General features: G+C 44.2%; 1 protein-coding gene across 1 annotated transcript in view; it reads left to right on the top strand.

Moving 5' to 3' along the window:
* The window catches only part of LOC140725784 (dynein light chain Tctex-type protein 2B-like), a 70,029-nt gene that overhangs the window by 32,500 nt on the left and 19,761 nt on the right, over positions 1-17,768 (top strand). The window contains exon 3 of the mRNA XM_073041689.1: positions 694-763. Within this exon, the coding sequence (XP_072897790.1) occupies positions 694-763 (70 nt within the window). The remainder of the gene's footprint in view (positions 1-693; positions 764-17,768) is intronic.

Genomic DNA, 17,768 nt, shown 5'->3' on the forward strand with positions numbered 1-17,768 from the left:
TGTGTTGCTTTCAATATTCAACAGGTTTCAATGAGATTCCCCCCCCCCCCCCCCGTCTTCTAAACTCCAGTGAGTACAGGCCCAGAGCCAGCAAATACTCCTCTGACATTAACCCTTTTATTACTGGGATCATTCTCGTGAGGAACGAGGGTATGGGAATTGGTGAGGGGGGGGTGTGGAGACACTAATGGAAGTTTGAGAAATCGACGTTCATGTTCACAGGTGAAGTATCGCCTCACCTGGAAGGACTGTTTGGGGCCCTGAATAGTAGTGAGGAAGGTAGTGTAGACATATGGATTCATGAGGGTTAGTAAGTTTGTGCACATGCTATGTGGCGTGAGATGCATGGCGACACATGTCGGCACATCCTCTGTGTTGGTTGTTGACACAAACAACACATTTCCCTGTATGTTTCGATGTACATGTAACAAATAAAGCTAATCTTATAATCTTTTCATTTCTACCCTGGGGAAAACATTCACATAAATGTTCTCCCTCTCAACGTAAATCCATGTCTTTTTAATATTTGATACTTTTATCCTAGGAAAAGCATTCTGATTATCTACCTGATCTATATATTCTCTCCGCTGCCACGGACATGGCTTTCTTTATTTCTGATAACTGAAGCGTGTTTACAGGAAGCTACAATATTTCCCATCTTTACTGTTGTGTCTGTGTGTTCTCTCCCCACAGAGTGTGCTTTCGAGCGATATAAGCTGGTGGTGCAGGTTGTCATTGGCGAACAGAGAGGAGAAGGAGTGAAGTAGGTTGGCTTTTTATCTTTTTTAGTATGCAATCATTGATATATGTCCTATGATAAACATTGATAAACACCTATGTCAGGATGCTGTTTATCGACTATAGCTCAGCATTTAATACCATCATTCCCACAATCCTGATTGAGAAGTTGCAGAACCTGGGCCTCTGTACCTCCCTCTAATTGGATCCTCGACTTACTAACTGGAAGGCCACAATTTGTGTGGATTGGTGATAACATATCCTCTTCGGTGACGATCAACACTGGCGCACCTCAGGGGTGTGTGCTTAGCTCACTGCTCTACTCTCTATATACACATGACTGTGTGGCTAGGCAAAGCTCAAATACCATCTATAAATTTGCTGATGATAGAGCCATTGTTGGTAGAATCTCAGGTGGTGACAAAAGGGCGTACATGAGTGAGATGTGTCAACTAGTGGAGTGGTGCCACAGCAACAACCTGGCACTCAAGGAAGAACAAAGAGCTGATTGTGGACTTCAGGAAGGGTAAGATGAATCCTCATAGAGGAATCAGAAGTGGAGAGAGTGAGCAGCTTCAAGTTCCTTGGTGTCAAAATCTCTGAGGATCTAACCTGGTCCCAACATATCAATGTAGTTATAAAGAAGGTAAGACAGCTGCTATACTTTATTAGGAGTTTGAAGAGATTTGGCATGTCAACAAATACACTCAAAAATTTCAATAGCTGGACAATGGAGAGCATTCTGACAGGCTGCATAACTCTCTGGTATGGAGGGGCTACTGCACAGGACCGAAAGAAGCTGCAGAAGGTTGTAAATCTAGTCAGCTCCATCTTGGGCACTAGCCTATGAAATACTCAGGACATCTTCAGGGAGCTGTGTCTCAGAAAGGCATTGTCCAGTATGAAAGACTTCCAGTACCCAGGGAATGCTGTTTTCTCACTGTTACCATCAGGTAGGAGGTACAGAAGCCTGAAGGCACACACTGAGCAATTCAGGAACAGCTCCTTCCCCACTGCCATCCAATTCCTAAATGGACATTGAATCTTTGGACCTCACTTCTTTTTTCATGTACAGTATTTCTGTTTTTGCACGTTTTTTTAAAATCTATTCAATATACGTAATTGATTTACTTGTCTATTTATTATTATTATTTTATTATTTTTTTCTCTCTGCTAGATTATGTATTGCATTGAACTGCTGATGCTAAGTTAATAAAATTCACATCACATGCCGGTGATAATAAACCTGATTCTGATCTACAGTTTGTTGTTTTTGCTGTAGTACTTCCTCCCTGATGGTGGCAATGTCAAGATGGTGAGGGTCCTTCATGATGTATTTATTTAAATGAAAGGTAGCCAGCAATGTTCCCTCTAATTTTTTTTTCTACAGCGTGCAGACCAACCATTGCTCTGAGCAGGAATGCTTTACATGGCCTGTAAACTTCATGGCACTTTAAATGTTTGTTTTTGTAATGTGCATAGCATGAATATTTAGAATGAAAATTGAAAAATCACATACTTTTGATTTTTATTAATTGAAAAGTGTAATGAAATACAGTCCAACAAAGAAAATCTTACACATTTCGTAAACTTTTTAACCACCTGTCTTTCGTGCAGCTGTGTAGCAATGAAGGCTGTGTACGTGAGAGCATTGCAGAAACTGCACGTCCACCACAGAAGGAACAATGGTTGCTGGTCTGCACAAACTCAGTGGTCCAAAGGGCCTGTTCCAAACCATATCTCTCCATGACTCTAATATTTTGGAGATATGTTCTGATCCTGTTATGGGGAGATTAAAGTATTAGTTAAATCTGGACTAAAGATGGAGGATCCATATCCATGCACATCTGAGCTAATCCCAATTTTGGTATTTGCCCCTATCCCTTGGAAACTTTCCTATTCATGCATTGCAGTGTAATCATACAAATTACATTAAATTATAATGATAAATTACAATAAAAATATATATTACAAATAGTTGTGCAGAGGAAAGAAAAATAGTACCAAAGCCTCTCCGACTATTCTCCAAATGATCAGACTGGGGTTTATTATCACTGGTATGAAATTTGTTGTTTTGTGGCAGCAATACAGTGCAGGGCATAAAAGTTACTATAAATTACTAAAAATTGCAATTGTTTATTCGTTATGTGCTGTGTTGTATGACGTGGGTGATCATGGTCTCATGACCATGATTGCTCTTGGCAAATTTTGCTACAGAACTGGTTTGCCTTTGCCTTTTTTTGGGTTGTGCCTGTCATGATGTGTGACTCCAGCCATTATCAATACTCTTCAGAGATTGTCTGCCTGCATCAGTGGTTGCATAACCAGAGCTTGTGATATGCACCACTACCTGCTCGCATGGCTTCACGTGACCCTGATCGGGGGGTCTAATCAGGTGCTACACCTTGTCCAACTGTGACCTGCAGGCTAGTGGAGGGAAGGGGCGTGTTACACCTCCTTTGGTATACACATATCTCCACCCTGCCACCCAAAACATTACAATAAGAATATATAAACAATAAATAATTAGTGCAACAGGAGCCAGAGGAGGGTGTGCTGGAACCCTCCCTAACCTGAAGCTGCATGGCAGATACATCACCCTCAATGAGACACCATCAACCCAGGGCAAGTTTTCAGAATCAGATTTATTACCATTGACTTACATGACATAAGTTTTGTGGCTTTGCAGCAGCAGTACTGTGCAAGATCACAAAAGTACTATAAATTGCAAAAATACGCTCAGTGAGCAGTTTATTAGGTGCCAGACTGGAACCCAGTGTGGTCTTCTGATGCTGTAGCCCATCCACTTCAAAGTTCAATGTGTTGTGCATTCAGCGATGCTATTCTACACATTACTGTTTTAACGTGTGGCCATCGGTCCAACCCAGAGCAAGATAGCTCCACTGAAAACCATAACAGGTGAGACCATCAAAGACAAAAGCAAGCAGATGGAGTGATGGGTGGAGCATTACTCTGAACTCTTCTCCAGAGAAAACAGTATCTCGGACAGCGCGCTAGACGCCGCGGAATGCCTGCCTGTCATGGAGGAAGTGGATGCATTGCCGACTGCCGAAGAGCTGAGTAGAGCCATCGACAGCCTGCCCACTGGGAAGGCACCAGGATTGGATGGCATTCCACCAGAGGCCATCAAAGGGCATCCTGCTAAGCCACCTGAACAAACTACTGTGCCACTGCTGGATAGAGGGAGCAGTGCCGCAAGACATGAGAGACTGCAACATTGTCACAAGAACAAAGGGGACAGAAGCGACTGTAACAGCAACAGGGGAATCTCCTTGCTGAGCACCTTTGGGAAGGTCTTCGCCCACACGGTCCTGAACAGACAGCAGAAAATAGCCGAAAGGGTATATCCCGAGTCTCAGTGCGGTTTCAGGTCAGAACGCTCCACAATCGACATGATCTTCTCCCTTCGACAGCTAGAGCAAAGACAACCACTCTACGTTGCTTTCATTGACCTCACGAAGGCCTTCGACCTTGTGAGCAGAGACGGCCTGCTCAAAATCCTCGCCAGGATTGGTTGTCCCCCGAGAATAGTTCAGTCATTCCACACACATATGAAGGGTGTTGTTCAGTTTGACGGCTCTTCTTCGGAGGCCTTCAACGTCCGCAGCGGTGTGAAGCAGGGCCGTGTGCTTGCCCCCACCCTGTTCGGCATCTTCTTCACAGTCATGCTGAAGCACGCCTTTGGAACATCAACTGATGGTGTCTACCTCCACCCCAGATTGGACGGGTAGCTGTTCAGTCTGTCCCGGCTGAGGATGAAAACCAAGGTTCGTGAAGAACCCATCAGGGACATGTTGTTTGCAGACGATGTGGCACTGGCAACACACTCTGAAGCAACTACAACGCCTCATGGACAGTTTCTCACGAGCCTGTCAGGACTTCAGCTTGACCATCAGCCTGAAGAAGACCAACGTGTTGGGCCAAGGCATTGAGCACCCCCCTGCCAGTACCATCAACAACTACAAGCTGGAGGTAGTTCACGGGTTTACATACTTTGGCTCCACCATCACGGACAGTCTCTCCTGAGAACCCGAGATCAACAAATGAATCAGACGAGCAGCCTCAACATTCGTCAGGCTGACAAAGAGAGTCTGGGAGAACACCAAGATTGCAGTCTACAGGGCCTGCGTCCTCAGCACACTGCTCTACGGCAGCGAGACCTGGAGCCTCTACTCCAGGCAGGAGCGACGTCTCAACGTCTTCCACCTTCACAGCCTGAGATGCATCCTGGATATCAAGTGAACGGACCGAGTCACCAACAATGAGGTCTTGGCCCGTGCCCAGATACCCAGCCTCTTCACCCTGTTCAAACAATGCCGTCTCCGCTGGCTGGGCCACGTACACCACATGTTAGATGGGAGGATCCTGAAAGACCTGCTGTATGGGGAACTGGCCTCTGGCCTCAGGCGGCCCCATCTTCGTTTCAAAGATGTCTGCAAAAGAGACATGACGTCACTGAACATGAACGTCGAGAGGTGGGAGGACGTTGCAAGCGATCACTCTCACTGGAGGCAGAGGAGAAGAGAAGCTGAGGCTTGCTGCTGAAGAAAAGTGCACTCGCTGATAAAACAGCACCAAGCCAACACTGGAGGACATCACCTTCAAGTGCAGTTGCTGCAGCCGAGACTGTCACTCCCGTGTGGGCCTTTACACACCAGACGCTGCTCTACCAACACAGACTGAAGCAAGATTTTCCAGGCGCAGATCCATGGTCTCGTGAGACTAACGGATGCTGCCATCATCATCATATCTGAATTACTGACGCCTTCCAGTCAGCTTGAACTAGTCTGGCCATGCTTTTCTGACCTCTGTTGGCCAGAAAGAACTACAACCTACAAATCATCGAACAGGAGTGAGGTAAGGGTGGTGGAACAGACAAAGCAAAAATCTTTGTTCTTGCCATGTGGTGACAGGAATGGAGATGGCCATATTGTGAGACTGTGCTTGCAGCTGCCATTTTGTGAACTCTTTGATGACTTGATTTTTGTTCCAGAGTAACTTAATCAGAGCAGTCAAATGTGAACTCAGGGAGTTTCTGCTAATGACCTGAGACCATTCTCAGATAAGAAGTTGATTATTAGGTAAAATGGCAAGTTTGCAGAAGGAATAGCTTGTGATCTCTTAGCTTGGCCCATTGTTTGGCTGTCCTGGTTAGCCTGGTTTGAATCAGTCTGAGTTGGACAGGACAAAGGAAATTACTTCAAGCACAAGGATGAAGCAATACTGCTTGTAATTGTACTACAGACCCCCTAATAGCCACTGGGACATTTAGGAACAGATATGTAATCAGATTAAGGATAAGTGTAAAAATAAAAGAGTTGTTATCATGGGGGATTTCAACTTCCCTAATATAAACTGGGACCTTCTTAGTGTAAGGGGTTTAGATGGGGCAGAATTTGTGAAGTGTATCCAGGTAGGTTTCTTAAATCAACATGTGGACGGTCCAACGAGAGGAGGGGCCACACTGGACCTGGTGTTGGGTCATGAGCCTGGCCAGGTGACTGACCTTTCAGTGAGTGAACGGTTAGGGAACGGCGACCACAACTGCTTATCTTTCAGGATAGCTATAGACAAGAATAGTTATAGTATCGTCCTTGTGGGAGAATTTTAAATTGGAGTAGAGCAATTGCAAGGGCATTATGAAGGAATTAAGAAGCGCTATTTGGAAACACCTTTTCTCTGGCAAGTCCACATCAGACTTGGAGAGTGTTTAAAGATCAATTGCACAGAGTACAGAAAAGGTATGTTGCTGTTAGAAGAAAAGATGGAGATGAAAAGATAAGAGGACTTTGGATGTCCAGAGACGTGCTGAATTTAGTGAAGAAGAGAAAGGAAAAGTATGTAAAGGCTTGGAAGTCAGGAACAAATGAAGCACATGAGGAGTTTAAAGAAGCCGGAAAAGAGGGGAATGAGGAAAGGTAGGACGGATGATGAAAAGTTCTTGGCAAGTAGGATTAAGGAGAATGCCAAGGCAATCTGTACGTACATCAGGAGTGAAAGGATAACCTAGGGAAAGGGTGGGACCACTGAAGAATAAAGGGGGGGGGGGGGGCATTTGCTTGGATGCGGGGAATGTGAGTGAGGTACTTAATAAGTACTTTGCTTCAGTGTTTACTAAAGTAAAGGATATGGAGGACCAGGGTGTCAGTACTGAGTGCATAAATGCATTAGGGCATTCAGAAGTCAAGGAGGAGGAAGTGTTGGGCTTCCTAATGAGTATTAAGATGGCTAAGTCTCCAGGGACTGATGGGATTTACCCCAGGTTATTGACAGAGGCAAGAGGTGAGATTGTTGGGGCCTTGACCAGTATCTTCTTATCCTTTCTAGCTGCAGGAGAGGTCCCAGAGGACTGGTGAGTAGCTGACATTGTCCCTCTATTTAAGAAGGGAACAAGGGAAAATCCTGGCAACTATAGAACAGTGAGTCTCGTGTCAGCTGTAGAGAAATTGCTGGAGAAAATTCTTAAGGATAGGATGTATGAGCATTTGGAAACTCATGGCTTGATAAGGGAGAGCATGGCAGGTCTTGCCGTATGCACTTGATTGAGTTTTTTGACAAGTTGACGAGACAAATTGGTAAGGGTAGGGCAGTGGATGTTGTCTACATGGATTTTAGTAAAGTGTTTGACAGTCCCTCAGGAGAGGCTAATCCAGAAGATTAAGATGGGGTCAGTGGCGAATTGGCTGTTTGGATTCAGAACTGTAAAAGACAGAGAGTAGTGGTTGAACTGGAGATTTGTAATTAGTGGTGTTCCTGATGCACCATCAATAACTCTTGGAGATGGGAGGCGAACGATAGGCTTTTATTAGCTGCAAGAGATCACGATTAGCAGCAAGAGACCACCACACAACATCCTGGAGACTGAGGGAGGAGCAGTGCCTCCAATCGCCTTTATACAGGGGTCTGTGGGAGGAGCCACAGGAGCAGTCAGCAGAGGGGCGTGTCCAGACAGGTATATGTAGTTCACCACAGTTCCACAGGGTTCAGAGCTGGGACATCTGCTGTTTGTTGTGTAAATGCCATTAGGCTTTACAATTCTACCGCCAGGACTTAAGAACTTTTTAAAAGCTATTATTAATGCTTTTTGAGATAGTGATTTAGATGCATATCATATTCTTTACTGAGTTAAGTATTGTATGTAATTAGTTTTGCTACAACAAGTGTATGGGACATTGGAAAAAAGTTGAATTTCCCCATGGGGATGAATAAAGTATCTATCTATCTATCTATCTAATGTCCTGGATGAAAAATGTAGATGGGTGGGTTAGTAAATTTGTGGATGATACCAAGATTGGTGGAGTTGTGGGAAGTAAGAAGTCTGGCAAAGAATACAGCATGATATAGACCACTGACAGATATGGGCTGAGACATGGCAGATGCAGTTTAACCCGGATAAATGTGAGGTGTTGTACCTTGGTAGGGCAAATGCAAGGAGACAGTACACTCTTAAGGACAAGATCCTTAACAATGTTGCTGAGCAGAGAGATCTTAGGATCTAATTTATAGCTCCTTGAAAGTGGCTACACAGGTCGATAAGCTGGTTAAGAAGTCTTATGGAATGCTTGCTTTTATTAGTCGAGGCATTGAGTTCAAAAGTCAGGAGGTTATGTTGAAACTTTATAAAACCCTTGGTTGGCCCCATTTGGAGTACAGGTAGTCCTCGAGTTACGAACGTCCGACTTACGGACAACTCGTACTTATGAACTGAGGAAGGAGAACGCCGTTCGCCATTTTAAATCAGACTGCAACGCTGTCTGCCATTTTAAATTGTTGCCGTTGACATTGTGTTGAGTGTTTAACTTTGTATCTGATTTAAATTTTTCTTAGTAAGATTCACCCTGACCCTACCCCCACCCCCACCGTCTGTTCTGGTCGGCTGGTGGTACAGTGGGATCAGTGCCAGGCTGGAGAATGGAGGCTTCTGAGTTCGATCCAGTGACAGACCACTCTTGTGCCGGGTTGATTTCGATCCAGTGACTCCCATACCATCCGTGCCGGGTTGATGTTGAGCTCGCAACTTGACCTCGGAAAAAAAACACTGCCACCTCCAGTTTAAATTCCTACACGGAATATTGTGGAGGATCAAATACCCAAACCCAGCACAGCCCCCACTTATCCCATTTAACCTGTCTCAGTGCGGTGGTCCTTAGGACCCAGCGGACCTCGGGAGCCGGTGGAGTTCAGGATCCGCCACCCGCAGTGTTTCTGTTCCATTGACGGGAAGCGATTGCGATTGAAAATAAAGTAGAAATAATAAAGTGTTTGGAAAGAGGTGAAACGCCATCGGTCATTGGAAAATTGTTAGGCTACAGTCGGTCAATGATCGGAACAATTTTAATGGATAAAGTGAGAATAACGGAACATGTGAAAGGCCCTGTCCTGATGAAAGCTACAATTATTACTATGTAACGTAGTGGTTTAATTATTGGAATACATACGTTTCTTAAGTATTTTATATGCATAGAAAGGTAAAATATATATTCTATATACTGAGACAAACATTTGACGAACTGACGCTAAATAATACTTGCATACAAATCCGACTTAAAGATGGACTCAGGAACGAAACTCGTACGTAGCCCGGGGACTGCCTGTATTGCATGCTCTTCTGGTCTCCCCATTATAGTGTACAATGTCCGGTGTACGTTACTAAAAAGGGCTTCTTTGGTTTGTTACGAGTAGGAATGTTTCTTTGTTAAATGTTTCTCTCACCGTTGTTTCGCTTTAGAATGGCTGATATGGTAATTGTATTCATTTGTTAATCAATGGGGAATGTTATTGTGTTTTGTGAGGCTGGGAACTTGGGGGAGGGGTTGCGCGGGCTTGGGGGTGAAGGGAGTCGGCAGGAGAGACGGATGAGGAAGGTGGACGGGCGCTGGTCCCAGGTCCCAGGGGTGACGACGTGGCTGTCGGATGATTCGTTGATTGAGCTCCTACGATGTGCACTACACTGACTGAACTTTGATAAGTTGGCGCCTTTTGTTTTTTTCTTTCCTTGTATATATATATTGTATTGCCTAATACTTCTTTAGTTAATGTTAGTAAATTCTATAAAGTGTATGTCATAACGGTATTTGGTGTGAAGTTGATACGGTGAGAGGCGCGAGGCATAACCTCGATTCTCACAGCACCTGCGTGTACGGGAGGTGGGTTGGTGTGTGGCTGGATCTCTTTTTCCCCTAGACATATACCAGCCTGTTGGGTAAGTGTTACAATAGGAAGGATGTTGAGGCTTTGGAGAGGGTGCAGAAGAGGTTCACCAGGATGTATCCTGGTTTAGAAGGCACGTGATATCTGCAGAGATTGGATAAACGTGGGTTGTTTACTCTGGAGCATCAGAGGCTGAGGGGGAGATCTGATAGAGATTTACAAGATTATGAGAATCATAGATAGAGTGGACAGAGAGTATCTGTTTCCCAGTGTTGAAATGACTAATACTAGAGGGAATGTATTGAAGGTGAGAGGGGATAAATTCAAGTGGGATGTGATAGGTAAGTTTTTTTACACAGAGAGTTATGGATGCCTAGAATGTGCTGCCTGGTATGGTGGTAGAGGCAAATACATTAGAAGTTTTTAAGACAGATTTGGATCAGCACATGGATGTAAGGAAGATGGAGGGATATGGACATGGTGTAGGTAGGAGAGATTAGTGTTTGGGTGTTTTCGATTTGCTTTTTAGCTGGCTCGGCACAACATTATGGGTCAAATGGCCTGTACCTGTGCTGTACTGTTCCAGATGCTTATTACAAGACACAAAAATAAATAAATACTGCTCGAGAAGAATAAGGAGGGAGTGTTCATGGACTGTTCAGAAATCTGATGGCAGAGGGGAAGAAGCTGTTCCTAAAACACTGCATGTATATCTTCAGCCTCATGTATCTTCTCTCAGAATTAGTAACAAAAACATGGCATGTTCTGGATGTTGAGGGCTGTTAGTGATGGATGCTGCCTTCTTGAGACACCACCTCTTGAAGATGTCCTCAGGGGTGGGGAGCTTTGTGACTATGATGGAGCTGGCAGAATTACCAACCCTCTGAAACCTCTTGTGCCTTGGAACCTCCACACCGGGTATTATGCAACCAGTGGGAATGCTCTCCACCATATATCTGTGTAAATCTCTGTTGAACCATTGGCAGCCCTGGGAGCTTTTGGTCAATTCAGATTTTACAGAATCAACTGGTATACAGTGCTTGACAGGGCAATAAAACACAGATTTAGGTTTATTTACCACAGGTACATTGAAATATGCAGTGAAATGCGTCATTTCCTCACAACTTAAGGAAGTGCTGGGGGCAGCCCAAAAATGTTAGCACACATTCCAGTGCCAACATAGCATGCCCACAAAGCTCAACAGAACAACAATAATAAAAATAGTTAGCAAGACCATAACAGCAAAACAAACTCCTTTTTCACTCTCCCATCCCCCCCACCACCACCTCCCCACTCAGACACACAGACAGGCCTCCAACCCCAGAACTGGCTGCCTCTGGGGCTCCAGTCCTTCGCCCCGGTTCTGCAGACTCTCGGACATCAAGTCTCCAACCTTTAGGCAAGCTTCTACATCCAGAGTCAGTCTTCAATCTTCGGGTTACTACTGTGGACTCGTTGAGTTATGGACTGCAATTTCATCTTTGCTATGCAGATCTTGCTGACCTCTGGATATGGACCCCGGGGCTCAGTGACCATGGGTATGACATCGGCAGACATCATAGCACAGCGCCATCTTGACGGGAAGCAGGCTTGTGAGGAAAGCATGGGGAAAATGTGGCCTATTGAAGAGCCCTCAGTGGCCTCTCTGTGTTATTCTGTGGATATCTACATATATTTTCAGTTTCTTTAAAAATATGTATGTACGTAGTAAGGAAGACAAATACAATGCTAGCATTCATTTTGAGCAGACTACAATATAAAAGCAAGGATATAATGCTGAAGCTTTATAAGGCATTGGTCGGACCACACTCGGAATATTGTGAGCAGTTTAGACCCCTTGTCTGAAAAAAGATGTGCTGACATTGGAGAGGTCCAGAGGAGGTTCACAAGAATGATTCCGGGAATGAAAGGGTTACCATATGAGGAGCATTTGATAGCTCTGGGTTTGTACTTGATAGAGCTTAGAAGAATGGGGGGGTGGGGGGGGATCTCACTGAAACCTATTGAATATTAAAAGGCCTAGATAGAGTGGATGTAGAAAGGATGTTTCCTATAGTGGGGGGAGCCTAGGACCAGAGGGCACAGCTCCAATATAGAGGGACGTCAATTTAGAACAAAGTTGAGGAGGAATTTCTTTATCCAGAGGATGGTGAATCTGTGGAATTCATTACCACAGATGGCTGTGGAGGCTAAGTCATTTGGTGTATTTAAAGCAGAGGTTGATAGATTCTTGATTAGTGAGGCTGTCAAAGGTTGTGGGGAGAAGGCAGGAGAACGGGGTTGAGAGGGATAATAAATCAGCTGTGTTGGAATGGCGGAGCAGACTCACTGGGCCAAATGGGCTAATTCTGTTCCTTGGACTTATGGTGTGTGTTCCCAAAAATAGTTGTGAGAGAATGTTGCTATGTGTTCTTTCTCTCTGTGCCTACAGCAAAGAGAGCACATTAAGACTAAATCTTCTTTGAAATTGTCAGCCCCCTGCTTTGTAGGCTGTAGAACGTCAGCTCTTTTAAGATTTGATCTAGGTTTCTGCTTCATTCACCCTTTCCAAACCAACTCCAGATGTCAATTCCCCTCACATTCCTTGAGTGAGAGAGCAGTACAGCATGGATACATGCACTTCATCCCAACTAGCCTATGTCTAACACGGTTGCCCATCCAGGACTGGATGCCCATCCAGTTAGTCCCAGGTTCCTGTTTTTGGCCCACATCCATTCAAGACCCACCCCTCCCTGTACCTATCCAAGTGCTTCGTAAATGATGCTGTGTACTTTCCTCAACCACTTCCTCTGGTAGCTCGTTCCATCTACTGTCCACTTTTTGCATGGAAAGGTTGCCCCTCATGTCCCACTGATGCATTTCCTCTTTCACCTGAAATCTGTGCTGCTGAGTTCCAGTCTTGCCTACCCTGGGGAAAAGATTGTTCATCCACCTTATCTGTGCCTTTCATAATTTTAGACATTTCTATAAGGTCACCCTCATTCTCCTACATTCCAAGTCCTGGCCTGGCCAACCTCTCCCTATAACTCAGACCTGGAAGAATCTCAAAAATCTTTTCTGCCCTCTTTCCATTCCATCCATGTAATCAGGAACCCTACCACCCAGGACCTGCTCTCTTCTCACACATGTCATTAGGAAAAAGGTACAGGAGCCTCAGGACCCACACCACCAGGTTCAGAAACAGTTATTACTCTTCAACCACTTTCAAGGACTCTTCATCTCATATTTTCAATATTGTTATTCATTCTTTTTTTTCTTTATACTCGCACAGGTTGTTGTCCTTTGTATGTTGGTTGCCATCCTGGTGGGTGTGAGTTTTCATTATTTTTGTTGTGTTTCTAGGATTTACTAAGTATGTCTGTGAGAAAATGTATGTCAGGGTTCTAAATAGTGACCTACGTGTACTTTGATAATAAATTTACTTAGAATTTTTGAACTTCGAAGTAACCAGTTTGTCATTTCTTGTGGATACTCTGACGTAAAGGTCATTGATTAATCCATCTCCTCACTGAATTCTGATGCATTTTTCACATTCTTTTCCTGTTCTGTTCTGCTGTTTTGTGTAACAGAATTGTTGTGTTGCCCGTTTATCAGTTGCAAATGAAGATTGTGTTAGATGAGCAAGGATAGGGTATGTTTAAAGCCTGCCTTAATTTGACAACAATGTAAATTTTTGTTGAAGGCAGACTTTGTACTCTGAAGACACTGGCATGCAAATTAGCTTATGCAAACTTACAAATATATGTAATGGCAATGGGTAAAGCAATTACAGGTGTCCCCGAGTTACGAATGTCTGACTTACGGACAACTTGTACTTACGAACCAAGGAAGGAGAACGCCGTCCGCCATTTTAAGTCGTTGCCGTTGACACTGTGTTGAGTGTTTAACTTTGCATTTGGCTTAAATTTTTCTTAGTAAGATTCACCCCTCCCCCCCCCCCCCCATTCCGGTCAGCTGGTGGCACTGTCAGATCAGCACCAGGCTAGAGAACCGAGGTTCCCAAGTTCGATTTAGTGTCAAACCACTCCTGTGCCGGGTTGATGTTGATCCAGTGACTCCCGTACCATCCATGCTGGGTTGATGTCGAGCTCGCAACTCGACTTCGTTAAAAAAAACACTACCACCTCCAGTTTAAATTCCCACGTGGAATATTGTGGAGGAGCAAATACCCAAACCCAGCACAGCCCCCCACTTGTCCCATTTAACCTATCTCAGTGCGGTGCAGTTTAGGACCCGGTGAATTTAATGCTGTGGTCCTTAGGACCCAGCGGACCTCGGGAGCCAGCGCAGCTCGGGACCCGCCGTCTGCAGTGTTCCTGTTCCATTGACGGGAAGCGATCGTGATTGAAAATAAAGTGGAAATAATAAAGCGTCTGGAAAGAGGTGAAACGCCATCGGTCATTGTAAAAGCATTAGGCTATAGTTGGTCAACGATTGGAACAATTTTAAAGGATAACGGATGAAGTGAGAATAATGGTGCATGTGAAAGGCCCTGCCCCGATGAAAGCTACAGTTATCACTAAGCAATGCAGTGGTTTAATTATTGGAATACATACGTTTCTTAAGTGTTTTATATGCATAGAAAGGTAAAATATATACTATATACTAAGACAAACGTTTGACTGACGCTAAAAAATACCGGATGTACTTATTCCGACTTATGTACAAATCCGACTTAAAGACGGACTCAGGAACGGAACTCGTACGTAACCCGGGGACTGCCTGCAAAAGCAATGCTGATGCAAGCAAGTTTTTTTCCTCTGACGTTGGGTGAGATGGGAAATAGAGGTCATGGGTTAAAGGTGAAAGGTAAAATATTGAAAGGGAACTTGAGGGGAAACTTCTTCACTCAGAGGATGATGAGAGTGCGGACTGAGCTGCCAGCAGAAATGATGGATGCAGGTTTGACTGCAACATTTAAGAGAAGTACATGGATGGGAGGGCTATGGTCTGGGTGCAGGCTGATTAGACTAGGCAGAATAGTAGTTTGGCACAGACTGGACGGACTTACAAGGTGAACGGTAGGAGTGCAGTAGAATAGAAGGATCTGGGAATACATAGAACAGATATATACAGCATATTACAGGCCCTTCGGCCCAGAATGTTATCCTGACCATGTGACCTACTCGAGAAACTGCTTAGAATTTCCTTAAAGTGTAGCCCCCTATTTTTCTAAGTTCCATGTACCTATCTAAGAGTCTCTTAAAAACTCACCATTCTCTGTGTGAAAAACTTGCCCCTGAAATCCCCCCTATATCCACTTCCAATCACCTTTGAACTGTGCCCCCTTATGTTAGCCATTTCAGCCTTGGAAAAAAGCCTCTGGCTATTCACACAATCAATGCCTCTCATCATCTTATACACCTCTATCTGGTCACCACTCACCCTTCGTTATCCAAAGAGAAAAGGCCAAGTTCACTCAACTTAATCTCATAAGGTATGCTCTCTTATCCAGGCAACTTCCTTGTAAATCCTCTCTGGACCCTTTCTATAATATCCACATCCTTGCTGTAGTGAGGTGACCAGAACTGAACACAGTATTCCAAGTGGGGTCTGAACAAAGTCTTATATAGATGTTACATTTCCTCATGGCTCTTGAACTCAATCCCATGGTTGATGAAGGCCATTACACCATACGCCTTCTTAACAACACCGTCAAACTGGGCAGCATCTTTGAGTGTCCTATGGACACGGACTCCAAGATCTCTCTGATCCTCCACATTGTCAAGAGTCTTACCATTAATACTATATTCTGTCTTCAAATTTGACCTACCAAAATGAACCACTTCAGATTTATCTGGGATAAACTTCATCTGCCACTTCTCAGTCCAGTTCTGCATCCTACCGATGTCCCGTTGTAACCTCTGACTACCCTCCAGACTATCCACAACACCCCCAACCATTGTGTCATCAACAAACTTACTAACCCACCCTTCTACATCCTCATTCAGGTCATTTATAAAAATCACAAAGAGGAGGGGTCCCAGAACAGATCCCTGTGGAACACTATTGGTCCATGCAGAATATGACCAATCTACAACCACCCTTTGCCTTTTGTGGGCAAGCCAATTCTGGATCCACAAAGCAGGGTCTCCAAGTCTCCTCCAGATCCATAATTCCTTGAAAGTGGTATCACAGGAGGTAGAGTCACAAAGAAAGCTTTTGGGAAATTGGCCTTCATAAATGAAAGTATTGAGTACAGGAGTTGGGATGTTATGTTGAAGTTGTATAAGACCTTGGTGGGGCCAGATTTACAGTATTGTATACAGTACTCATCACCCAGCTACAGGAAAAATATCAATAAGTTTGAAAGAGTGCAGAGACAACTTACATTATATTGCTGGGAATTGAATAGGTTAAGACATTATTCACCAGCGTGTAGAAGATTGAGAGAAGATTTGATAGAGTTTATCAAAATTATGAGGGTATCAGTAGGGTAAATGCAAGCAGGCTTTTTGAGGTTGGGTGAGACTAGAATTACATGTCTGGGTTAAGGATAAAAGGTGAAATATTTAAGAGAAACATAAGGGGGAACCTCTTCACTCAGAGGGTGGTGAGAGTGTGGAATGAGTAGAGTTCGATTGCAACATTTCGAATTATTACCCCACAACCATCAGGCTCCTGAAGTAGCGTGGATAAGTTCAGTGATCACAACTCTGAACTGATACCACAACCTACAAACTCACTTATAAGTACCCTACAACCAATGGGCACCACGGCAGTGTAGCGGATAGCGCAACGTTGTTACAGCTCGGAGTGCGCAGCAGTTCCGGGTTCAATTCCAGTATTGTCTGTGTTCTCCCCGTGAACTGCAAGGGTTTCCTCTGGGTCCTCCGGTTTCCTCTCACAGTCCAAAGACATAAGGTTAGTAGGTTCATTGTTCATTGTAAATTGTCCTGTGATTAGATGAGTGGTTGCTGTGTGGAGTAGCTAGGTGGGCTGGACGGGCCTATTCTGCGCTGTATCTCTAAATAAAAAATAATAAATTTTGAGTTATTACCATAGAACCATCAGGCTCATGAAGTGTTGTGGATAATTTCACTCATCACTACGCTGAACCGATTCCACAACCACTGTCAAGGACACTTTGGATGTTGTCAGTATTGCCTGCTTATGTATAATTTGTCATAAAATGCTATTGTATTTCTTTTTTCCTGTAAATGCCAATCAAAAATGAATCTCAAGGTAGTCTATGACATATACATACTTTGATAATAAATGTATTTATTTATTTAGTGCCACACAACCCCACCATCTCCAGTGCCCCGAGTAACCACAACCTAATCACGAGACAGTTTACAATGACCAATTAACCGAGCTGGTCTGCCTTTGGACCCATGCAGCTCACAGGGAGGATGTACAGAGACTTCGTACAGAGTGGTGCTGGAATTGAACTCTGGACTGTGGAACACCCTGAGCTGTAATAGCGTGGCAACGTGGCACCCATTTACTTTGACTTTGACTTACATCAAACATAGAAAACAATACAGGCCCTTCAGCCCACAATGCCGTGCCGAACATGTACTTAATTTAGAAATAACCTAGGGTTACCCATAGCCATCTATTTTTCTAAGCTCCATGTACCTGTCCAGGAGTCTCTTAAAAGACCCTATCATATCTGGCTCCTCCACTGTTGCCAGCAGCCCATTCCATGCACTCACCACTCTCTGCGTAGAAAACTTACCCCTGAAACCTCCTCTCTACCTGCTTCCAAGCACCTTAAAACTGTGCCCTCTCATGATAGCCATTTCAGCCCTGGGAAAAAGCTTCTGACTATCCACACGATCAATGTCTCTCATCATCTTATATACCTCTATCAGGTCACCTCTCATCCCCCGTTGCTCCAAGGAGAAAAGGCT

Source organism: Hemitrygon akajei, chromosome 3 (assembly GCF_048418815.1).
Source record: "Hemitrygon akajei chromosome 3, sHemAka1.3, whole genome shotgun sequence".
In the NCBI taxonomy this organism is placed as follows: domain Eukaryota; kingdom Metazoa; phylum Chordata; class Chondrichthyes; order Myliobatiformes; family Dasyatidae; genus Hemitrygon; species Hemitrygon akajei.